General features: G+C 46.4%; 1 protein-coding gene across 4 annotated transcripts; it reads right to left on the reverse strand.

The window, feature by feature from the left end:
• Positions 1 to 6,899: 6,899 nt before the first annotated feature.
• On the reverse strand, positions 6,900 to 16,586 carry Rab19 (RAB19, member RAS oncogene family). 4 transcript variants are annotated; one of them, XM_076566451.1, is made up of 4 exons: positions 16,432 to 16,586; positions 13,386 to 13,573; positions 9,515 to 9,698; positions 6,900 to 7,697 (listed from the first exon to the last, which is right to left on the reverse strand). In XM_076566451.1, exons 2-4 carry the CDS (start codon positions 13,548 to 13,550, stop codon positions 7,429 to 7,431), a joined length of 618 nt encoding a protein of 205 aa, XP_076422566.1. In that variant the 5' UTR covers positions 13,551 to 13,573; positions 16,432 to 16,586; the 3' UTR covers positions 6,900 to 7,428. The 4 variants fall into 4 exon arrangements, with proteins under 4 accessions (XP_076422566.1, XP_015864170.1, XP_076422565.1 ...); XM_016008684.3 differs by having other exon boundaries at positions 13,350 to 13,573; positions 16,432 to 16,579; XM_076566450.1 differs by having other exon boundaries at positions 13,350 to 13,573; positions 16,446 to 16,578.
• Between the last annotated feature and the right edge of the window lie 1,309 nt (positions 16,587 to 17,895).

A 17,895-nucleotide genomic window follows, 5' to 3' on the forward strand; every position in this document is an offset into this window, starting at 1 on the left:
TTACCTGCCTCTGTCTCCCCAGTACTGGGGTTAAAGGTGTATGCCACCATGGTTAGTCAAAACACCTGTATTTTGGAATCGAACCTGGATATGTTGGAAGAGCAGCCAGTGGTCTTAACCACTGAGTCATCTCTTCAGCTCCAAAGTGAGTTCTAGTCAATGTCTCTAGCCTACCTACACGTACCCCAAATCTTTTTTAAAGCTTAAAGTTCAGGGCCTGGAGAGATGCCTTTGTGGTTAGGAGCTCATTATTGCCCTTGCAGAGGTCCCAAGCTTGGACCCAACACCAATGTCGGATAACTACAACTCCAGGGCCTCCAGGACTCAGGACATCTACACTCACTCGTACACTAACCCACATAAGACACACACGCATAAGTAAAATCTTTTTTTTTTTTTGAAGTTTTATTTATTTATTATATAAACAGTGTTCTGCCTGCATGTATGCTTGGATGCTAGAAGAGGGCACCAGATCTGATTACAGATGGTAGCGAGCCACCATGTGGTTACTAGGAATTGAACTTAGGATCTCTGGAACAGCAGCCAGCAGCCAGTGCTCTTAACCTCTGAGCCATCTCTCGAGCCCCCGTAAAATCATTTTATTCAAAAACAAATTACAGGGGGCCACTGGCTGCTCTTCCAGAGGTCCTGAGTTCAACCACATGGTGGCTTACAACCATCTATAATGAGATCTTGTGCCCTCTTCTGACCTACAGGCAAACATGAGTTTCTTTGTGTAGCCCTAGCTGTCCTGGAACTCACTTTGTAGACCAAGCTAGCCTGCTTCTGCTTCCCAAGTGCTGGGATTAAAGGCTGAAACTGGCTAATATATCAGCCTGGCTAATATATCTTTAAAAAAGCCGTGTGGTGGTGGCAAACACCTTTAATCCCAGCACTCAGGAGGCACAGTCAGGCCTGTGAGTTTGAGGCCAGCCTGGTCTACAGAGTAAGCTCCAGAACAGGCACCAAAACCAGCTTTCAAGAACCCTGTCTCAAAAAACCAAAAAAAAAAAAAAAAAGGTGAGAAAACTGTACCAGAGGTTTGGGGTTGGGAGTAGGCGTGATACGGGTGAAGGAAGACTGGTCGTGACCATTGGTGCTGAGGTTTGGGCTTGGGAGGAGGTGTGATGCGGTGAAGAAAGACTGGTCATGACCGTTGGTGCTGTTTACCCTCTTCTCGTTCTTCCTGTGGCCTTAGACTAAGGGACTGTGTAAGTCCAGACGGCATGAATGTTGGGGATATCAGTTACGCTGAACCACAGGTTTGCATTTCTGTTGGTTAAATAAAATTAACTAACCTTGGGTCAGGAGGCTGAGGTAGCAACTAGTTGACAGAAAGGAATCATAGAGCATCAGAGTGCATCTGGAAGAGATAGAGGGATTTGGAGTGTCATGGCTTTTTTGTTTTGGTGAAGACACCAGCAAGGAGAGAAGGTTAGCTAGTTGCTGCTCAGCCTCTCTGAATTAACAGGTTTTCACCCCTGCCTTTGAATCTTGAGTCTTGTTTATAAGTAGGACACTAGAGATTTAGTTAAAGCTACCTTTAGCCGCAATGGCAGAGCAGCAGACAAGGCCTGCGGGAATTCCGCAGGCCAGCAGAGTCTACAAAGTGAGTTACAGGCCAGCCAGGGGTACAGAATGAAACATTGTCTCAAAAATAAAAGTAAAAACGGAACCTGTAGCAAAAAAGAAACAGATTGGAGAAATGGGTCAGCCATTAAAGAGAACTTGTTCTTCCAGATAACCTGGGTTCAATTCCCATCACCTCCATGGTGGCTGTTGACCATCCCTAACTAGTTTCTGGAGATCTAACACTTTTCTGACCTGGTGCCCCAGGCACACACAAGGAACACAGACATTACAGCAGGCAAAACACTCATACACATGACAAGTTCTGGGTTCTGGACAGATGCTAAACAAACTTGGGTCAAAATCTGTGTGGTATCCAACCAGCTTTGAGAAGCCAAAATATCTATCGGGCTTCAAATCTCTGTAGACCATTTAGGGTTTTTTATTGTTTTCTCTCTTCCTTCCTCCTTCCCTCCCTCCCTCTCTCTCCTCCCCCCTCTGGCTGAGACAATATCTCACTTTGTAGCTCTGGCTGGACTGGAACTAACAGATCCCCCTGCCTCTGCCTCCCAAGTGCTGGGATTGAAGGTGTGCACCAGCTCACCTGGCTAACAATCTGGCCCAGCTCAGCTGAAGCGTGGAGTTGTCTTCAGCTTAATGATTGGGTTTCCTGGACTGCACAGTACATCCTATATTGCAAACCACTAATAATGGGCATTTCTGGGATCAGAGGCAATTTCTCCTTTTAATAAAGTCTCTACAAGGGCTGGAGAGGTGGCTCAGTGGTTGGGAGCACTGGCTGCTCTCCCAGAGGACATGGGTTCAATTCCCAGCACCCACATGGTAGCTCACTACTGTCTGGATAACCAGTTCCAGGGGATCTAACATCCTTAAAGACATGCATGCAGGCAAAATAAAACATAGAAAAAAAAGTTTAAAAATAATAGTTTATGAAAAACTCTCTACAAGCTGTAAATAAAGGGGAAAAATTAGAGCCATGGGAGAGGTCTGCTTGAGCCATTACTCCATGTAAACGCTGACTTTTTTAAAGACTGTATTTGAAATTTTTATTACATCTTTGTGTGTATGTGTGTGTGCATGCATGAGTGTGCTTGGGCAAGGAGTCCGTTCTCTCCCTCCACCAAGTAGGTCCTGGGGACTGAACTCTGGTCCTCAAGTCGTGGTGGATGAGTCATCTCATCAGCTCAGATGTTGGCTCTCAAGACTGTTCGGTGTCCAGCCCCGGGTGAAGGACTAGATCAACATTCTCAGGTGTGAGGAACTGCATTTTCTTCATTATTACTCTCGCAGACAGATCTTTGTTCACCAGTTCACGCAGCCTAGCCTCACTGGCCCCTGGAGCCATGGCAGATGGTTTTTGACAGGCTACTCAGCATCCAAGCCAAGGCTTCTCAAGGCAGGCACTGATGTACACCTCTTACAGGTTCTGCTGGCCGCCAGTATTAGCAAGCTGGAAACCCCACTTGCTACACCACAGCATCCTCAGGGACGATTTATGAACCATGAAATATTAACAAGTATTCCCTCATGCATTTCACACCCCCGGACAAATAAATAAGGAAACATATCTTTATTTTTCCAAAGCATTCTTTGGGGATCTTGATTTTCATGCAACTCCCTGGTTGCCAGATACACAATATTGGGGATATGTGAAAATGGCCATAATTTTATTCTACCCAGCCTGTCCAGTGCTGAGTCTGTGAGGCCAAGTCCACTGGGGATGGTTTTACAGGCAAGTCAGGAGCCTAAGAAGCTTTGGGAAAGCCTGCCCTACTCTTTATAGCAGGCAAGACTTTTGTGTAGATAATCCACAAAATCCCTCCATTCTATACATCTGAGTTCCTTTCAAGTGTGTGCTTGAGAATTTCAACAGTAGCCCAGACTGGTTAATAAGATGTTGCCGGTATTGAGGTGGATTCTTCTTACATGAGTAACCTGTAGGGAGGACTGTCTGAATCCAGATCACTCCCCAAAGTGTATAATCCTAGAAACTGAGAATTTCAGGGTGCTAGTGGGAATTGTAGAGCAAGGAAGAATTGGTGTGCACCCGCAGGGTGGCATTCCAGTCACCTGGTGGTGTGTGCTTCCTCTCAAGGTGCAAATTACTTTGTTGTTTTATGTTTTGATGTTTTGTTTTTGTTTTTTTGTGCGGGGGTGGGGGATTGTCCATCTTTTTTGACACAAGGTCTTACTATCTAGTGCTGCCTGGCTGGCTACACAGTAAGTAAACTTACACAGTAAACTCCCTCTGTAGACCAGTTGGCCTGGAACTCACAGAGGTCCACCCACCTCTGCCTTCAGAGTACTGGGATTGAGTGCTGCTGGGCATGGTGTCACATGCCTTTAGACCCACCATGCCAGAGGTGATCTCTGAATTTTAAGTCCAGTCTGGTCTTGTCTGGTGAGTTCCAGGACAGAGAGGGATATATAGTGAGACCCTGTCTCAAACTAAATAAACAAATAAAGTACCAGCGGTGCTTGTCTTCTGAAGTAGGGTTTCACTGTGTAGTCCTAGCTGGCCTTGAATTCGTGATCCTCCTGGGATTAGAAATGTGTGCCACAATAGCCAGTTGGGGAAATGCCTTTAATCCCAGCACTGGGGAGGCAGGAGGATCTCTGTGAGTTCAAGGCCAGCCTGGTCTCAAAGCAAGTGCCAGGACTACACAGAGAAAGTCTGTCTGGGTGGGTGGGGGGGAATGTGTGCCATAACACTAGCTTTAGTTTTTAATAGTTTGATTGATTGATACAGGATCTCTTATACCCCAGGCTGTTCCCTCTGACTTGCTGCGTAGCTGAGGATGATCCTGTACTTCTAATTGTCCTTTTGTTTCCCAAGTGCTAGAATGATAGGTATGTACTACCACACTTGGTACTGGTGCTTGAAGCCCAGAGTTTGTTTGTATTATTTTGTCAAGTATGCTCTTGCCAGCCCCTGGGAATGCATTATGAGTGTATGTACATGCCACTGTTCGTATTTGTTGTGTGTGTGTGTGTGTGTGTGTGTGTGTGTGTATGCCATTGTGTGTATGTACATGTCATTGTGCATGTATGTATGTACATGCCATTGTGTACATGCCAGTGTGTATGTGTGTGTGTTCATGCCATTGTTTGCATTCGTTTGTTGTATATATATATATATAAATGCATGCCATTGTGTGTGTGTGTGTGTGTGTGTGTGTGTGTGTGTGTGTGTGTATGTGTGTGTGTACATGCCATTGTGTGCACGTGGAGGTCGGAGGACAACTTGCAGGAGTTGGTTCTGCGTCTCCACTGTATGAATCTTGCGGATCAAATTCAGGTAGTCGGCCTTGGCCATAAGCACCTCCAACACTCTGAGCCATCTCTCTGGTCTGGGATTAAAGGCGTGCGCCACCACCACCACCACCACCACCACCGCTGGCCCTGTAATTATTTTAAACACATGCTTTAGTCTTCCTCAGATTGCTGAGCGGTCTGAAGTTCTTTGTGAGTTTGACCTCTACTGTCTCCCTGTGGGCACTGAGCCTTAAGGCCTGTTTTCCCAACTGAACAGACCACTTACCACCAGCGTTAGGGCAACCTAGGGAGCACTTGGGCTTTTGATATTCAGTTATCTCTTCTTTTTTAACCCCCAGAGATTGCCACTATTCTTGTGAATTTGCCTATGAAGTTGCAGTTATTTATAAATACATATCCAAGCTAGTCACAACAGAATATATCTGAAGTTCCTGCTACTCAGGATGATGAGGCAGGAGTATTCCTTAAACTCAGGGATTTTTGGTTTTTTTAGACAGGGTCTCTCTATGTAGCTCTGGCTGGCCTGGAACACAGAGAGATCTATCCGCCTCTGCCTCCCATGTGCTGGAATTAAAGATATGCTATAGCTAGACTTTAATTTTAGTTTTTTATTTTGTTTTTATTATTTTTTGTGTGTGTTTGACTTTTTTCAAGACTGGGTTTCTCTTTGTTTGTAACCCTGGAACTCTATAGACCAGGCTGGCCTGAAACTCACAGATCTGCCTGCCTCTGCCTCCTAAGTGCTGGAACTAAGGGCATGCACCACCACACCCAGCCTAGATTTTAAATATTTTAGATGTGTTTTTATGTGTATATGTTTGTGAGAGAGTATGCCACACGTGTGGGTGTCTATGGAGACCAGAAGAGGGTTATCAGATCTCCTGGAGCTAGGGCGGTTATGAGCACCTAACGTGGGTGTTGGGAAGTGAACTCAGGTCCTCTGGAAAAGCAACAAACATTCTTAATCTTTGAGTCATCAATCCAGCCCATAAAAAAGACTTTTTTTAGTTAGGCGTGATGGTATACATCTGTAATTGTAGAACTTGGGAGATGGAAACAGGAGAATCAGTAGTTCAAGGTCCTTTTTAGCTACACAGTGACTTCAAGGCCAACCTAAGATACACAAGGCTGTCTCAAAAAAGTGTGTATTTACTTATTTAGTCATTTATTCATTCATTAATTGGAATGTTGGTGCTTAAACCCAGGGCCTACTGTATGCTAGGCTAGCGCTCTACCGCCAAGCATGTTCTCCCATCCACCTCGCGCCGAGTTTGTTTTTTTATTTGGTGCTTTCAGACATAAATAGTTGAAAGACTTCAGTTACCCGATCTGCATAGCACCGCAAAAGCTGCCTGTCATTTGATGAACAAGTTACTTAGCATTCCTTTTCTTTGTCTGTAGATTGGGAGAACAGTAGGTCTCAAATGGGAAGAATAGTAAGTAGGTCTCTCAAGTGACAGTTCTGAAAATGAAAAGGAAGATGAGCAGTCCTCCATAGTTCCTTCCCAGAATTCCCAGGAGAGTCGTTATAACAGAAGAAATGACAGAACTGGAAGACTACTGTGCTGGTCTTGAAGAAATGACTCAGACAGGTCCCTTAAGCGGGTTCTAAAGCAGTGGGTGAAGTATTGGTGTTCACAGACAGCCAAGTTAGCAGCATGGAGAGAGGTCTCGTGAACGACATCGAAGCTAGGATGTTAGACGTGCTCACCAAGTGCTGTCCCCTCTGTTTGTAGTTCTGAAAGTGGGGACCGCTCCACCACACGATGACGGTAGCAGCTGTTCTTTAGCTGCAGCTTATGGAGGGCGACGACGCAATACTGGTTTGCAAAGAATCTATAGAGCAATTTTTTTTTTTTTTGCTTTTTGAGACAGGGTTTCTCTGTACATTCCTGGCTGTCCTGGAACTCTCTCTGTAGACCAGGCTGGCCTTGAACTCATAGAGAGCCACTTACCTCTGCCTCCTGAGTTCTGTGATTAAAGGCGTGCGCCACCACTGTCTGGAGACTATTTAATTTCAATGCAGCACTGACTTCTGTGTAGTAGATAATTTAATGTTTTAGGAACTCAGGGTAAGCATCTCTTCCACACACACACACCCATGGTCAAACACATGGACGGGGTGGAGCCAGTTCCATCTGCCTCCTGGTTCCTGACCCTTTGGCAAGATGGCATTTCTGGCCTTGAGCCAACAGCCCTTGCTCCCCGGGAAGAAGACCAGGCTGTGGCTGCCAGGAAGCAGTCTGGCTTTTCATTATAGGCCTTCCCCTACCCCGTCCTGGGCTGTTTCCAAATCTAGAACGTTCCAGTATCCTCTCTGCATATTGCTGCTCTCTCCTTCCTCTCACGGCTGTCTTTGTACAACAGAGAAGCAGACTCCACTATAAAACAGTTGGGGTGTTGGGAGACAGAGACCAGGACCGGGAAAGTCCATCCTAACCCTTTCCCCCCAGGGCCTGAGTCCTTATTTCCCCAGGAGTCCATGAGGACAGCGGCGTCCCCTTTCCTCAGAGTCTGCCAGGAGGAGGGCTCGGCCTGGAGACGCTGGCCTCCCACACATGTTCAGCAACTACAGCGGGTGTTCTCGCTGGGGCCCTGGGCCACAAATATTGGGCTGGAATCCTGGGAGAGACCTTGCTGGATGGGCTCCCCGTACAGGTGCAGGCTGTTGCGGGCAATTAACTCCTTCGCCATGAGCACGAAGACTTCATCTATGTTCCGGGACTCCTTGGCAGATGTCTCCAAGACAGCCAGGAGGCCATACTTCTCCGCCAGTGTGCAGGCATCCTCAAATAGGACGTGCCGCTTCGCCCACAGGTCCGATTTGTTTCCTGCAGATGGGAGATGTGTAACTATAACAGTGATATAACCTGCCTTTATCAAACAAACCCTCTCCCCCCTCCCCCTGTCCCTTCTCCTCCTGCTGTCTTTGTACTTTTTTTTTTTTTTTTTGGTTTTTGGTTTTTGGTTTTCCAGACTTTAGAGCCTGTCCTGGAACTCACTCTGTAGCCCAGGCTAGTCTCGAACTCACAGAGATCCGCCTGCCTCTGCCTCCCAAGTGCTGGGATGAAAGGTGTGGGCCACCACCAGCTGGCCTGTCTTTGTACTTTTGAAAATTTTAAAAAATTACATTTACAGGCACAAAAAGCTACACAGAGAAACCCTGTCTGGAAAAAAAAATTTGCATTTATAACCAGGTGGTGGTGGTGCATGCCTTTATTCCCAGCACTCAGGAGGTAGAGGCAGGATAATTTTTGAGTTCGAGGCCAGCCTGGTGTATAGAGTGAGTTCCAGGTTGGCCAGGGCTACACAGAGAAACCTTGTCTCAAAAAACTGAAGGGGAAAAAAAAAGGAAGAAAAAGACAAAAAGATTACATTTATTTGTTGTGTTGGGAGTGTGGTGTACTCATATACCACAGCACATACGTGGAGGTCAGAAGACAACTTTCAAGAGTTATTTCTCTTGGGGATTGAACCCAAGTCTTAAGGTTTGGTGGCAAGTGCCTTTATCACTCAGCCCTCTTGCCCACCCACTCTGTGTTCTTTGAGATAGGTTCTCATGTAGCCCAGGCTAGCCTGAACCTGGTTACATAGTCACAGCCCATAGGTGGTGGCCCAGGCCTTGCTGGTGCTTTTATAGAACACCAAACGTACCGGAAGCTGATGAATTCTCAATTCTGAAATAGTTGTCCCTCACTACCATGTCCAGCCCTTTGATAGACATCCTAAGAGAAATTCCATATGCCTAAGAACCTTATAAGGCAGACATCAGCATAACCTACCACAAGAAGTCAGTCACCTCCCAAACTTTTCTTTTTTTCTTTTGAGATAAGGTCTCAGTGAACTTTGACCTCACTGACTCAGATAGAATGGCTGGCCAATGAACTGGATGGATCTCCCCGTTTCTAGGTCCATGAGTGCTGCAGCACCTGAGTTTGACCTGGGAGCTGAGGATCTGAACTCAAGTCCTCATGTTTTTACGGCAAGCGTGTCATTGGCTGAACCACCTCCCCGGCCCCTCCTGAACTCTCCAGTTACCTGCCTCATCATCCAGAGACCTGGGATCACATGACCAATTTCCAATGAACCTTTTAGTTGGTTTTTAAAGGTTTCACTTAGGAGTTGGCACACTCATAAGTAGTCATTCATTGGCCGGTCACATTCATCTGAGTGGCTCCTGAGACAGGGTTTCCCTGGCTGTCCTGGGGCACTGTGTAGACCAGGCTGGCCTCGAACTCACTGAGATCCGCCTCCCTCTGCCTCCCGAGTGCTGGGATTATAGGCGTGCGCCACCCCACCCCCCACCCCCGGGCCTGTACTCAGGCCAATCTTTATTTAGTTTACTTTATGCTTTATTGTGCACGTGGGATTGAGTTAGTTATCACCAGGAAAGTTTTCACCAAATTGTGCTGTGCTTAAATACGCCTAAAACAAACTACTTGGGGTCAGACTTCTGAAGTCTGAACCAACACCAGCTACGTAGTCCTGTCAACTCAACTGCCTTTTGCCTCCCAAGGATGGTTATTCTGCTGGCTGCGGTGGCCACACTCTCCACCTCTTAGGATTTCATAGTCCACTACTGAGGGAAGCAAGTTGAGCACGGGCAGAGGCGGGTCTAGAAATGCTAACTGCTGGGGAAATGCCCTACCGATCAGCATGATGACCAGGTTAGCCGCTCCATACTTCTCTATCTCATGAATCCAGTGAGGGACAGACTCGAACGTGGACCGCCGCGTGAGGTCGTAGGCGATGATAGCTGCGTGGGCACTCCGGTAGTAGCTTTGGGTGATGGTACGGAAGCGCTCCTGGCCCGCGGTGTCCCACACCTGCATCTGCGGGACGGAAGAGAGTTAGAGCCACGCGGACATCCCTTCATCCAAGTCACCTTACGCATCGTTCCCTGTGGGCTGGCAAGATGGCCCAGTGGGTAAAGGTGCCGCTGCCAAGCCTGAGGACCCGAGTTCGATCCCTGGAACCCATATGACGGCGGGAAAGAGCCAACTCTGGCAGGTGGGCCTCCAGCTGTCACACACACACACACACACACACACACACACACACACACACACACACACACACACAGTGGCAGGCATGCCCACACAGGCACACACGGCAAATAAGTAATATACTTTTTAAAAGAACAAAGCCGGGTGGTGGCAGCGGCAGCGGCAGCGGCAGTGGCGGCACACTCCTTTAATCCCAGCATTTAGGGAGCAGAGGCAGGTGGATTTCTGTGAGTTCGAGGCCAGCCTGGTCTACAGAGCAAGTTCCGAGAACAAATAAATCCCCACATCTTACTGCAATGTATTCAGATTCAGTAGGGCCAGGCAGGGCCAGAAGGTGCTTTCTAGAACTGCATTGATTTTAAAGGACCGCTCAGACCGTTCACATTCAGTAACATCCTTATCACAACGTTCTCCATTGTCCCAAGCATGGGTCGCATCAGCACCAACTTATACACCTTCCAATAGTATCTAAATTTTAAAAAACATTTTTTAAGAATCATTTTATGTGTTTTTACTTTTGTGTGTGTGTGCACCACATCTGTGCCTGGTGTCTACAGAGGTCAGAAGAGGGCATCAGATACCCCAGAACTGGAGGTTATGAAGTGGAATGGATTGTTTTTGATTTTATTCTTTTTTTGAGACGGTTTCTCTGTGTAGCCAGGATGTCCTGGATGTCCTCAAACTCACAGAGGTACACCTGCCCCTGCCTCCCCGAGTGCTGGAATTAAAGGCACAAGCCACCTCACGGCTGGAATACATTGTTATGAACTACTATGTGGGTGTTGGGAATCAAACCTGGATCCTTTTTGAGAGCAGCAAGTGCTGTTAACCACTGAGTCATCTCTCTATACCTGTGTATAAACTTTTTTGTTTTTAAGATAGTCTCATATGGCCCAGGCTGGCCTTGAGCTCAGTATGTAGCTGAGGTTGGCCTGAAACTCTTGATCTGCCTGTTTCCACCTCCCAAGTGCTGGGATTATAGGCATGAGTCTCTATGACGGGCACTGGTCCCTGGCTCATGCTGTTTATATAAAAACTGATCTTTTAGCCTGGCTTGGTAATTACAGCTACTCACAAGGCCCAGGCAAGAGGATTTTGCTTAACATGTACAAAGTCCTAGTCACAATCCCCAGTATCAGAAAAAAATACATGTCTGAGGCTTGGGGGCCATACACATGCCACAGTGCATGTGTGGAGGACAGAAGACCATCTCGGGTCGTCAGGCTTGGTGGCGAGGGCCTTTACCTGCTGAGCCTCGCCAGCCCCTCCCCTTTTACCCGTTAAAGACAAATTGCTAACACGTCATGAACAGGAGAGGATAGAAAAATGAGTCTTTAATCACTGCGACTCAATAATTATCAAGATTTCCTCCTTCAGCATCCTCCTGTGCTGCTCTTTGATAGCCAGTCTCTTCAGCTGGCCGCACATCAGCACACAGACAGGGTATTCTCGTTAGCAGCTGGCCGCACATCAGCACACAGATACAGTAGATATTTTCTTTTTAGTTTTTTTGAGACAGGGTCTCATGAGGTAACCCTGGATGGCCTGGAACTCATGAAGCAGACCAAAGTGCTAGCTATAAATTTGTGGTCATCCTCCTGCCTCTACATTTTGAATTCTGGACTTACCACTACTCCAGGTTACAAATAAACATTCATTTACATAATCACAATACCAACAATTCCCTGCTGTCATCTAATTATCTACACCATATTAAAATTTTCCCAATGATCCCAATATCTTCTTAGGTATTTATTTTGAGGCAACGTCTATGTAGCCCAGGCCGGGTGCAAACTTGTGATCTCCCTGACTCAGTCCTTTCAGTGCCAGGATTACAGGCATGTGACAGTATGTCCCACTACTTACAGTTCTTTGAGAGTAACAGTGGGCGTCTACATATAAATCTATACATGAGTTATTTTTCATTACATTTTATTTATGGTGTGTGTCTGTGCCATGGTACACAAGTGTGTGTGGGTACCTGCAAGCTCACAGTCAGCAGGGAAATGATCCAGGTAAGGGAGGTACAAATGAAACTCGGTTCAGCCTGACTTAATTAGCCAGTGCTGGGCCAAACTTTTGGAGTCTGACACCAGGTTGTTTATTTTAGCCGTTATTTAAACACAGCACAATTTTGGAAGAATGTTTTCTGATGGCAATTAACTCAATCCATTGTGTACAACAAAGCTTAAGACATGTTTACCTGAGACTTTTTATGAAGTACAAATGGCTTCCTCCATAAAGATGGGCTCTGTTGACTTACAAACAGTGCTCAAGATTTAGGGTCTAGGAAGAATGGCTGAGGTAAACATAACGCCTGTGGGAGTCAGGACTGGCCTGGCCTAAGATAAAAGAGAACTCGCCAGGCAGTGGTGGAGCACACCTTTAATCCCGGCACTCGGGAGGCAGAGGCAGGCAGATCTCTGAGTTCAAGGCCATCCTGGTCTACAGAGAGAGTTCCAGGACAGCAAAGGCTACAAAGAGGAACGCTGTCTTGGGTGGGGGAGGGAAGTTACTTAGGCTGTTTAATCAAGAACAAGTGGCATCTCTCCTAAAGGATGGGTTTAATGGACTTAGAGCAATGCTCAAGATTTAGGGGGAAAGTCTGGGATAAAAAAATATAAATTCTAGGAGATCTGGGTGAAGCCTGGCCCTACAAAGAGCAAAGGATTAAACAGTTTGCAAACTACATTTTTTCCCAGGAGGAAGAGAGGGAACATCTCTTTCCCTGAAGAGATAAGACTACGAGTCTGACTTTTCCTGGATTCTCCGGTGCTTATCTGTGTACCCATGGACCTCTTGCCCTCTACACGTGTGTAGGTCAGGGCAGAGTCCTTCCTACTAAGGCCCAGGGAAGGGAATCAGGTGATCAGACTTGGTGGCAAGCTATCATGCTGGGTCTGACTTTGTTCTTACAAAATTTGTGAAGTAAGTTTTTTTCTGGTCTGTGGCCACTTTTTATATTTGGTCATTGGTCTTTTGTCTGTTTATTTTTGAGACAGGGTCTCGCTATATAGCTCTGGCTAGCCTTGAACTCACAAAGATCCAATTCCTTCTGCCTCCCATGTTCAAGGATTAAAAGCATGCACTACCTCATTTAACTCTCTATTTTTGAGGGTCCTCACTATGTGGTAGCTCAGCCAGGCTTGGCACTCAATATGTGGCCCAGGTGGCCTCAATCTCCTTGCCTTAATCTTATGCTGGGATTCTAAATATGTACCATCACACAGTTGCTGGTGTTTTTCTTGGACATTTATCAAAATTCCCTTCGTGTCAAAGAACCTAGTCTTTCTTTCTATTGCAGATATTTGCAGTCTGTCATTCCTCTCTTGACTGTTTATCACAGTTATGGTTTGTAGAAATTATGACCTTTAGGTAGATGTAGCAATATCCTCTTTTATGGCTTCCATGTTTATACCTTGCTTAAAACAGGGGCTCTAGCTCAGACAATGGAACTACCCCTGGTGCTCCTCTGACCTTTACTCTCTTGCCGTCTATGTCGAGGGAGCGCACCGTGAAGTCCACCCCGATGGTATTCTGCTGGGACTCGATGTAGACTCCAGACTTGAAATGCTGCACCACACACGTCTTCCCCACATTGGAATCTCCGATGAGGATGACCTTGAACAAATAGTCCACGTTCTCGTCTGCTGCTCTGGCTGAGCTGGAGAACTGCATGGCTCTGGCTTCCTAGAACAGACCTAGGGAGGAAAGGCGGCAGTCAGTTTTTCTCTAGTGAGCACCTACCAGGCTCCTGCACGGGGGCTCCAGTAGAAGACAAGCTGGGGTAGTGAAGGATGCCAATGACTGTCGAGGCGTAGAGAGTTGCCCCATAAGCCCCCACCCCAGGTATATGTGGACACAGCTTCAGAAAAGCCCTCACACTGATATGGCCATTCTTTGATGGGAACAGAGTGTAGTCAACTTTACCGAATCAGAGACCCGAGGAAATCCCATTCCTGAAGATGAGGTGCCCAAAAAGCAGGATGGTGAAGGTAATGCCTACCTGGCATGAGTAACTCCCTGGCCATCAGTCAGGTGGAAAACATGCCCCCAGCCACCAGAAGCCTAGCTGCCCAGTCAACTCATGACAACTGACAAGATTTGACTGGGAAGCCAGCTTAAGGAAGAGGACACAAGTGCGCTGTGCCTGAAGAGGCCAGAGGTCTTGGGGTGCCCTGGAACTGGAGTGACAGGCAGTTGTGAGCTTGAAGTAGATGCTGGGAACTGAAGTTAGGTGCTTTTCACCTTGGAACCATCTTGCCGGTACCCACGTAGCCTTCTGGGTAGTGCTCCATTTTTCTCAAACAGGAAATTAGAATTTTGAGGATATTTTTAAAAACTTTAGTTAGAAAGATATGGCAGGGCCAGGTGTGGTGGCACACAACTTAAATCCCAGCACTCAGAAAGCAGAGGTAGGTGGATTTGTATGAGTTCAAGGCCAGCCTGGTCTACATAGCAAGCTTTAGGATAGCTGCATAGTGAAACTTGGTGGATGGGTGGGTGGGGGAGAGCTCCATGGGAAATTCTAGCATGGAAAAGAAAATAGTTTAGAGGTTTTTATTTTTATTTTTATTTTATTTGGTTTTTTGAGATGGGGTTTCTCTGTGTAGCTTTGGAACCTGTACTGGAACTCACTCTGTAGCCCAGGCTGGCCTCAAATTCACAGAGATCCACCTGCCTCTGCCTGCCGAGTGCTGGTACTACTGCCTAGCAGCTTAAAGGTTTCTAATGTTGGTATTTGCCAAACTTAATGATTATCAGAATTAGCTGGAGGAGATAATTAAAAATATATATTCTTAGAACCTACCTCAGACCAATACATCTATCTATCTATCTATCTATCTATCTATCTATCTATCTATCTATCTATCTATCTATCTATCTATCTACCTATCTACATATCTATAGTAATTTAACATATATAGTAATTTATGGGGCTGAAGAAATGACTCAGTAGTAGTTAAGAGCATTGCTTGCTCTTTCAGAGGACCCAGGTTTGGTTCCTAGCACCCACATGATGCCTCACCATCTGAAACTCCAGTTTCAGGGGTCCAATGCTGTCTTCTGGCCTCTATGGGCACTGCATGCATGCAGAGCACAGACATATTTGCAAACAAATCATCCATACACATAAGATAAAATAAATACATTAAAAATTTATTTTATGAGTGTTTACATAGAAAAAAAAGTCAGACAGTGCCATATGCTTGTAATCCTGTCTCTGAGGAGGTGGATACAAAGGATCCCTGGGGCTCCCTGGTCAGCCAGCCTAGCACACTCAGTGAACTCCAGGCAAATGATAGGTCCTGTTTCCAAAACCAAAGTGGACGGCGCTGAGGACAATACATGAAGTTGACCTACGGCTGCCACGTGATGTGTACACACATGAACACACACAGATAAAAATTGAAACAACAGACGCACATGTCCCCGGGGTGATTCTGATGGGATTTGAGAACCATCAGTCAATAAGTACACCATTCACCTGCATCTACACTCCCACTTGGCGCAGCTCTGTTCGGCACTCACCTGTGCTTAAATATCTTCAATCTCAAGGAACTCGATTTCTCCTGAAAACAACTGTGCCCTGGGGCAGCTCAGGGTTCCTGTCTGCCATTCCCAGAGCTCCCCTTGCTCTGTAGCAACATGTTGAATTCCTAGTCCACACGATAACTCAGCAGATATTTCAAGCTGCAAGCATATTCCAGAAAGGGCAGGTGCTTCGGCATTTAAACCACCACTCACACATTTTGTTAGGTCTCCTTACCAAATATCTCATGAGACCAAAATCCCCACAATACTTTGGCGATTGAATTTGAGGTTCAGTGAACTGTTCCTGTCCCAAGACACCCTCGCCTCTCATTGATTTATTCTTTGGTTTTCTGATGCCATAGAAAAGCCCATGCCAAGCCAGGCAGTGGTGGTGCACACCTTTAATCCCAGTACTGGGAGGTAGAGCCAGGCGAATCTCTGTGAGTTTGAGGCCAGCCTGGGCTACAGAGCGAGTTCCAGGACAGGCACCAAAACTACACAGAGAAACCCTGTCTCAAAAAACCAAAAAAAAAAAAAAAAAAAGAGAGAGAGAGAGAGAAAAGAAAAGCCCATGCCTATATTGACAGACAAATAAAAATGCATACAAATGCTCCCGTCTATTTTGGCAGACAAATAAAAATGCACACAAATACCTAGTCTATACTTTCGAAGAAACCAAAGGCTTTAAAGAGGCCAGTGACGGTCTGGGCCCCCTGGGTGCCCCTGAGATCACCTACGGAGAGATGATCCCGCAGAGATACAATCAAACCACTTTTTTACCCTTCTGCGTCTTTTCAACTAAAGAAAGCCATTCTACTTCCGGCATCTTACCACTGTAACTGGAGCTGAAACCTTGTTTCCAAGTCTCCTTTCTCTTCTTTCCCCTCAAAGTGCCCGGGCTCTCACAAAAGCCCCCCTTCAAGTTAAAATGCAAGCCCTGCAAGGAGAAACCCGCGGAGTCCTTCCAGACCACACCATTCCACATCCCCGCAGCCTCCACCTCCTGGGTTCACCTGTTGCTTACCTGTCCCGGCTCACCTTGCTGGCTAGCGAGCAGGTAGTGTTTGCTTTTTTTTCTCCTGGTTTCCTTCGCAGCCCTCGGTGCCCTTCTTCCTCCTGCCTTGCTGCAAGGTGGGAACTGTAGTTCCGGTCCCTGGCGTCAGGTTCGGTGGCCCGAGAAAGCGAAAGGGAAAGAAGGGCAATCTCTCCCACCTGCAAGGAGCCTGAAGCCCTAGGTGAGGTACTGGCTAGGACCTAGCGCACACAGCTGGCTTGCGTGCCAGAATTGGTCAGATCAGGAGAAAGCCCAGAGAGGAAATGCCTGTTGCTCAACTGACACCCGTGAAGCTGCCCTGTTCCTTTTCGCTCTACATCCTTCATCCTACATCCTGCCTGATACACTTGCTTGTTTGTTTGTTTGTTTGTTTGTTTGTTTTTTGGTTGGGTGTTAACTGAGATGACATCGACATAACGGAGGACATTGGTCTGGGTCTTGAGTGCCTTGTTTTGAGAAATCACTGGGAGAAAGGAGGTGCTCAAGCAGCTTAAAAAAGTAAACCAAGGGTCCATAAGATATCTCAGTGGGTCAAGGTGCCTGCTGCCAAGCTTGAAGGCTGGAGTTCAATCCCCAGGACCCAACTAGTGGCAAGTTGTTCTCTGATTACACATACATGCACAAACACATGCACACAGGCAAAATAAATAAATGCAAAAAAAAAAAATCCAAACCAAACAAACGAAAAGCCCCTAAATTAAAAGAACGTAGAGCAGTTGGGGATTTAGATTCATGATAGAATACTCGCCTAGTAAGTATTTTTGTTTTGTTTTGTTCTCAGCACCAAAACAAAATAATAAATAAAATAAAGATGCCTTACTGCATACAGGTGTGTGTATGGGGGGGGGGGGAGGGAGTCTCAAAAGGTCTACCACCTGGCAGAGACTAAATTTTTTTTTTTTTTTTTTTTCGAGACAGGGTTTCTCTGTGTGGCTTTGCGCCCTTCCTGGATCTCGCTCTGTAGAGCAGGCTGGCCTCGAACTCACAAAGATCCGTCTGCCTCTGCCTCCCGAGTGCTGGGATTAAAGGTGTGTGCCACCACTGCCCAGCACAGAGACTAATTTTTAAGAGTAAGAAAACTTAGAATTGATTAGTCCTCGATGCTGTCAATAGGAGCAAAGATCTGAGATGATTTTTTCCCCTATTTCCACCCAAAGAGTCTATCAGTTCTAGACTGCATCAATTAAGCACTTCTCAGAGCCTATTGTAAGAACTAAATCTTCAAGCTGGAGAGATGGTTCAGTGGATAAGAACTTGCTGCTCTTCCCGATGACGATGACATGACTTGAGTTCAGTCCCCAGCATTCATGTCACGGAGCCCTGACACAGGAGACTATTGTCCCCTGTTTAAGAGCACTGTGTCTCTGATGCCTTCAAATAACCTCTAAGTTGTGACTCATCTTACCCCAAATTGCACCCACACAAGGACTTTCA

Source organism: Peromyscus maniculatus, chromosome 3 (assembly GCF_049852395.1).
Source record: "Peromyscus maniculatus bairdii isolate BWxNUB_F1_BW_parent chromosome 3, HU_Pman_BW_mat_3.1, whole genome shotgun sequence".
Taxonomy (NCBI): Eukaryota; Metazoa; Chordata; class Mammalia; order Rodentia; family Cricetidae; genus Peromyscus; species Peromyscus maniculatus.